The 7,258-nt window shown below is 56.7% G+C and overlaps 2 protein-coding genes across 2 annotated transcripts; both read right to left on the reverse strand.

Moving 5' to 3' along the window:
* Positions 1-705: 705 nt before the first annotated feature.
* On the reverse strand, positions 706-2,629 carry LOC127594555 (calcium-dependent protein kinase 2-like). The gene is given in 3 exon segments (XM_052056404.1): positions 706-1,116; positions 1,209-2,549; positions 2,624-2,629. Coding segments are annotated over 3 exon segments (1,758 nt in total).
* Positions 2,630-5,454: 2,825 nt separating this feature from the next.
* LOC127594556 (sperm-associated antigen 6-like) lies at positions 5,455-6,988 on the reverse strand. Its single transcript, XM_052056405.1, is given in 2 exon segments — positions 5,455-6,855; positions 6,857-6,988. Coding segments are annotated over 2 exon segments (1,533 nt in total).
* Positions 6,989-7,258: the final 270 nt, after the last annotated feature.

Here is a 7,258-nt window from a genome sequence, read left to right on the forward strand (position 1 = left end):
ATGCAGCTCTCATTGATGCCGTTCTTGCAGATGGCGCAGTTCTCGACCTGGATGTTCCAGCCCCACAGGGCCACAGCGTTCCACTGCTTGATCTCGAACCGCCTGTCCTCACGCTCCATCAATATTCAAATGTCATTTCTTGCTGTTGACCAGCAACGCGCAGAACTGTCCGGAGTCGTTGCTCGTCCCGTTGTCGTCGTGCGACGATTTTGAGAACCGCAGCATTTCGACCATCTCCAGGCCTTCCTCCCCGTGCTTTGTTTAGAAGTACCCGCCTTTGTTTGTTATCGTCAGGTCGTAGCGCGTGCCTGCGCTCACGAACACGGGCTTGTCGAACAGCACGTCGTAGTCGACGTCCTCCTTGGCCTCGTCCTGGTCGATCGTGTGGTCGAAAGTCAGCACTTCCGCCCCGTCCTCGTAGACCGTGACCTTCAGCGTGATCGATTTCTATTCATGCCAGTTTTCGACCCTGAACTGCACAAACCCTCGGAGCAGGACATCCTCGGTCGCCTGGAACTCGATGGCGTCGACCTTGCCGGTAGTGTGCGACCAGCCGCTGGAGTAGCTGCTGAAGCGTTCGATGCGCTTCAGGTTTTTGGTGTCCAGGACTCTCAGCATGAACAGGTTCTTGAAATGTGTGCCTTTTTCGAGTTTGGTCAGGAGAGTCTGCATGCCCTCGAAGCGGTTACGGATTTCCTTGTCGAGCTAGTCGAACCGGCTGAGGATTTCGTCCTCCTGCTGGGGGCGCTGGAGACTGTTGATGATGAGCAGCAGGGTGGGCTGGTCGAGTGCCGCGAAGTCCCTGCGCTCGAGGGCGGCCAGGTTGGCCGAGATGGCCGTGCTGTTCTCCTCAAGGTGGAAGGTCATCTTCTCGATCAGCAAGTAGGCCTGGTCCTTCTGCTCGTCGATCTTGATCATCATGGCCTCCTTGAGCGTGTCGAACAGCTGGTCGACCTCCTCGTAGGTGCGGTCCGCCACCTCGAGCGTCTTGCTGCGGAGGGCCTGGCAGCTGGTCCTCAGCTCCTCGACATCAACCACACTGATGCCGAGGGTGTGGCGATGCGCCGTGACGCACTCCTCCAGCTCGCAGCAGAAGAACGCCTGGCAGCCGGGGTACTTGCACAAGTATCGGAAAGGTAGTTAATGGAGGGGACAGGTCGTCATTGTATATTATAATTGCCCGAAGTGGTGGTTCATATTCCCATCGCGTAGATGAATTCCGTGTAGCTGATCTGGCCGTCCCCGTCCAGGTCCACCTCCCGGATGATCGAGGCGTAGAAATCTTCGGACCGGGAGTCGACCGAGGGTTCGCCTTCGATGGCCTTCTTGAGTTCTTGTCGGCTGATGCGGCCGTTGCCATCCTCGTCTAGCATCCGGAACGCACTGATCAGGGTCTCCTCCCGCTGGTAGTAATGCTTGTCCAGACAGGCGCTAATGAACTCGGTGTACTCGATGACCCCGGACCGGTCCGTGTCGAGGCCGTTGATAGTCCTCTCGATCTCATGGTTGGACTTGTTGAGCCCCCTCAGGCCGTTCATCACTTCCTCCTTGGACAGCACTCCGTCTCCGTTCACGTCTAGTTTCTTGAACATCACTGACAGCTCTTCGATGTCGCTCTCGCCGAGCTGGGTGGCGATGTAGGTCAGCACGATCTTCTTGAGTTTGGTGCAGTCCGCGAAAGAACGCAGGCAGTCGTAGTTGATGGTCGTTGGGCCTGCCTCCAGCGGCCTGCGGATCCAAGGGTGCGCCAGCACCTAGCCTGCCGTCAGCCTCTTCTTTGTGTTTTTCACCAGCATCTTCGAGATCAGGTCTTTGGCGTCCCTCGTCACATGCCGGAACTCAGGGATCTTGAAGTCGTAGGTGCCAGTCTTGACCTTCTCGATGATGTCAGTGTCCTTCTCCCCGTCGAAAGGGGGCTGTCCGGTCAGCAGAATGTACAGCACCACCCCTGCCGACCATATATCGCAGGCCGACGTGTAGCACCCCTCCAGCACCTCAGGCGCGATGTAGTAGGAAGTCCCTACCACCGAGGTCATGACCTGCGAGCGGGAGGACAGCTGGTGCGACAGCCCGAAGTCGATGACCTTCATGGGCGAGGAGGGGTCCTGGCTGAGGTAGATGAAGTTCTAGGGCTTGATGTCCCGGTGCACTACGCCGTGGTCGTGGCAGTAGGCCAGTGCGTACATGATATCCGTGAAGATAACCTGCGCCTCCCGCTCCGAGAACCGACCCAGCGAGATGATCTTCTCAAACAATTCGCCCCCCGTGCACAGCTCCATGACCAGGTAGATGTAGGCGGTCTCCTCGAACACCTCGAACAGCTTGACGATGTTGGGGTGGTCCATGCGCTGCAGGATGGTGATTTCTTGCATGAAAGTTTTGGGGTCTTTGACCCGATGCTTGGGGATGGCCTTGATGGCCCTTTTCTGGCCCGTTATCAGGTGCTTCCCCACGAAGACCGTCCCGGAAGAGCCCGAGCCCAGGGGCTTCACTCGGTTGACCTCGTACACAGTGTCAATCATTTCCCTCTTTTTCTTGATGAGCCACGTCTTCCTTAACAGTAAATCCACTTATCTTTACATTAAATGATATGCAGCTATCGCCCGCCCTCCTCGACACCCACCCCCATCGAATAGATTGTTTGCGGGTTATCCAATAAACATTTATTTATGGAAATTTAAATTAAAGATTTATCGTTTAAAGATGATGCGGTTGCATTATTGTTCAGCCCTTCTTATGCGTTAACTGGAAATACATAATTTAATTGATCATGAAATTTACTCTTGATTTGTTGGATTTCTCTAATGCAGGGCTTGAAGCGATTATAAGAAAATTTGAATGTGAAATAACTTGATATGTGACTCTCGCATAAGTTAAGCCCTTTATAAGCTCAATATATCCCCGCAATTATTCTTGACTGCAAAAATACCATTTTTTAAATCAAATTCAAAAACAGAAGGCGAAAGAGCCCTGAAAGCAGGTCACAAGCCAAGTATCACGCAGTTCACTTGACCGAGAGGACAAGAAGGCAGATTGAAAGGGACAGGGCTGATCAAGATGGAGGGTGACATCAGATCAAGCAAGAACCAAGGGGGCCAACCCCACCCACAACCCCCCACCAGCCCGCACAGGATCAGCGCACACAATCTCATTTTTAATTATAAATTTCCATGCGGGCGCAAAGACCAAGGCAGGAAAATTATACTAAGACTATTCGGATCATATAATCGAAGGAAGAGTTCATGCGGATCTAGGCCACTCATTTCTAGAGCACCGAGATCAAGCCTGAAACCAAGAAGAGTAACATTGAGATTCCTAAGCCTATCGTGGTCGCCCCGAAGTACCAGGCGGATGTCAAGCTCACCTTTGGGGCGTATCATCGCTTCACCAAGCCGCAGACCCAGCCCCAGGCCTCCGCCTATGAGCTCAACGATGTGGACCTCACTTTCTACCGGGGCTTCACACAGAGCCTTCCTCAGAAGCGCGAAAGCATGCTCACGGAGACCCTCTTTGAAAACCTGATTGTGGAGCTGGAGAAGCAGGCCGGCAAGGAGACTGACCACGTAAGCTACCGCCAGAATGCTCGCAGCTGGATGCGAGCACTGCTCGAGAAGGAGGCACCGTCGCTGCTGGCGATGGATCCGGGGCTGGCCGAAGAGTTCTGCGAAACTGTCTTCAACTACTGGAAAGGACGCCGCGAGGACCTGAAGATGCCTTTACTGCGGATCTACTGGAACGCCTCAAAAGAAGACAGCGACCACCGCCACGCCTTCCGCCCCCGCAACGACCCCGACAAGCGCAGCATGCGCAGGACCTCAAAGAACAAGCCCAACGACGACGAGAACAAGGCCCTGCTCTAAAACTTTTGCGCTGAGATTACTGAGGCAAGCATGCTATCCACTCGGTTGCGTGAACGCTAGCGGCTTAAGCTCGACCGGCTCAAGGTCGAGTCCAACGACTTCGAGCTGGAGCTGAGACGCCACTTGAAGGAGCCAGGTGGAGACCGGATGGCAAGCGAGTCGATCGTGAGCCGCGCCAGTGAGCGGGTCAAGCAGCTGGGCACAGAGTACGAGCAGTACCAGTCCCGTCAGTAAAGCGTCTTCCAAGTGGAGGACTACAAAGCGGACTGTCTGCACTTCATCGCCACGGTGATCCAAGCCGCCGCTGACAACAAGATCGACAGTGAGACTTTCAACCCCCAGGAAATCCCGCCTTGTGCGCCGGTCGAACTGTAGCCTCTCCACTATCTGCCCACGCGGCCTGTCGATCTCAACCAGCACTACCTGAAGTTCGGCCTGGAGAAGGTTTCCGGCCCCTTCGGCGAGTTCCTGGTGCAAGCCCCCGAGATCCGAAGGCGAAGGCCCTGGCTGTCGGAGAGCGGCTTCATCCGGCAGAAGCAGCAGTACATCTGCGAGTAACTAGTGTTCTGGGACGACGAGGAGGACGACCGCTAGCCCCGAGAAAAAGACATCCGGCGTTCCGTGGCACAGAATTTCAAGAAATGGCATAGCCGAGAATGATCTTCAAGACCGGCTTGATTAATGTTGGGGGTGCTCGACCGGGCTTGCACCTTTGCTGGCTGGGTCATGCTCAGCCTTGACATCGACCCCTATTGGCTCGCCTCCAGGGGGTTCGCCTTTTGCAACGATGACTTGGTGTGCCAGCAATGTGCTGTCACCATCCCCTACGCCCACCTGCGGGAGGAGGACCTGCCTGACCTCATACGCCAGGCAGTCGAAGGCCATGTCGGAGACTGCAAATTCGCAGGCCTGCGAGAGGACAGCTTCCGTACCGATGTCTTCATGGCGGCAACTGGACATTTCAACGAAGCGATCGCCAGCTACAATAACACCAAGGAATTTCCTGCACTAGACTTTGAAGAGGTCTAAAAAATAGAAAATTAGTTGGCGAAGGCGAAAGGCAGTGCGGGGTATGACCGTGTCTGGCTGCTATCTTTGCTCGGCTGGATTTTTAATGGAGACCATCTCCGCTGCAAATTTTGTGGGGGGGAAGCCTCCCTCGCCTCTATGCACCTGGGCGTTGACAAGCACCAATAGAAAACCATCGAGGGGGGTTTCAAAATCCTTTCAAGCCATCGGTTTTTCTGCCTGTGGGGCAACACCAACCCCCACGACAGGGATGAACTTTTTGGCTGGCAGTTTTGTCTTCACTGTCTGGCTGATGAGGGTTTGGGGGGGCAGCTTGGGGAGATCGAGGTGAGGGTGATGGCGATCGAGGCGGGCTTGCAGAGACTTGCGGGGCAGGGTCGCAGGCTGGCGGGTGAGCTGGCCAGGGTTGAAGGGGTGATTGGCGAGGATGAGTGTGCCGAGGTGAAGGACAGCATCACCTCGCAACGACAGCAGCTGTAGCAGCTGGCAGCCGGGCTGTTCGTGCGGCCCCGAAAGCGACGGCCGTAGCAGAGATGAAGGGATGATGATCGGGGGTTCAATGGGTTCAGCTGCTGTCCTCTTCCATCTTCTTCCAGAGAGTCTGCTCGTAGCCGGGCGAGTAGTACTGGATGATTTCTTGGGGGTACTGGGCGTTGATCTCGTCGATGTACTGGCGCAGCTTGCTGCCGGTCTCGACCTTGATCTCCTGGATTTTTTTGAGCCCGCCGCTTTGGATGAAGGATTTCCGGGCGGCGTGCTCGTGGGGGAGGGTTTTGGCGAACTGGTGCAGCACGTACTGCAGGATGTCGGTGGGGCAGTCGCTGATCAGAGGCTCCAGGGCGTTCAGGTAGGAGCACATTGACAGGATGCTCTTCAGGGCCTTCTTGGACTTTTTCTTGACTTCCTCGTTAGACTTGCCGTCCTTGTACAGCTCCAGCAGCAGACGTGGCACGTCCTGCTCGGCCATCGCCCGCGCGTGGTCGGGCGAGTGCCCGCCGATTTGCCCAAGGCTCCAGGCCGCGCTGGCCTTCACTGAGTCCGGGTTGTCCTTGCCCAATGCGTCCTTCAGCGGGGCGATCCCCTTGTTGGCGATCACGGTCATGGCCAGCGACTCCTCGAAGGCCGAGATGTAGCCGAGCGTAATGATCCCGGGCAAGGCGTTACTGCCCTTCGCCTCGGTGATGTAGTCCACGATGGCCACCACCCCGCCGGTGTTGCAGATCAGCTTGGACAGCTCTGCGGAATGCTTGGCGATCTCGCGGATGCAGGTGGCCGCGAACTTCCGGACCAGGAGATCAGGGTCTTTGAGGCGGTACAGGATTTTGGGGAAGATCTCGTTGTGCATGACGCTTTCGGCGAGGTCAGGGTTGTGCCTGGCGATGTTGGCCAGACACGAGCAGACCTGCCGCTTGAGCTGGGCGTCGGAGTGGTTGATCAGCTGCACCAGGAAGGGAGTGGCGCCTTCGTCGACCACCCTCTGCGCCAGCTCCTGGTTATGCTTGCAGATTTCACTCAGAGCACTAGCTGAAATCCGCTTGAGATTGGGCTCGGGCTCCTGGATACAGAGGATCAGCAGGGGCACGGCCCCCACCTCGACCACGCTCTGGGCCAGTTCGGGTGAGTGCTTGGCCACATACGACAGGGCCCATGCCGCTGCCTCCTTGACGCTTGGGTCAAACTACTCCAGGCACACCACCAAAGCGTTGAGGGCACCCGAGTCCACCACCACTTTGGCCAGGTGGGCGGTGTGCTTGGCGACCGCCCGCAGCACGAAGGCCGCTGCCTTCTTGAAGAACCGGTTTTGTTCGTTGAGGGAGGAGACCAGTTGGGAGAGGATCTCGTGGTTGACGACGTTCTCGGCCAGCTATTCGGAGTAGCTGGCCAGCCTGCCGAGCGCCAGGGCGGCGCTCTGAGAGATGCAGGGGACGTTGTCCAGCAGAAGGGGCCTTAGCAAAGCCATAACGCCTGGTGAGCACAAGACCGGCAGACTGGAGCGCCTCAATATTCTGGGGGCGGATGGCCAGCTCGGCCACGGTCTGGACGAACTGGGTGCGGGCCTTCTGGTACTCCTCGAAAGGCTGCAGTACTGCCCTGCTCATCAATAACAAATAAATATTGATAATCCGGGCTTGATATTTTGCATGGGATCAGAGCCCCTCGCCCCCCGCGCCTGCGGGCTGGCTGGCCTCGCGCCTGCTGTCGAGGCCTGCACTGTCGCCTTCCATGACCGGGATGCCCTCGACCACGCCTTCGCTAGGTATCTGGCTAGACGCCAGCTGGACCCTGCTCGCGTAGTCAGACTATACGAGGTGAGGAGGGTTGACAGCACCCTTCTTTGCACCGGGCTTCACTATCTCGAGCTGGTCCTG

Source organism: Hippocampus zosterae, unplaced genomic scaffold, assembly GCF_025434085.1.
Source record: "Hippocampus zosterae strain Florida unplaced genomic scaffold, ASM2543408v3 HiC_scaffold_207, whole genome shotgun sequence".
In the NCBI taxonomy this organism is placed as follows: Eukaryota; Metazoa; Chordata; class Actinopteri; order Syngnathiformes; family Syngnathidae; genus Hippocampus; species Hippocampus zosterae.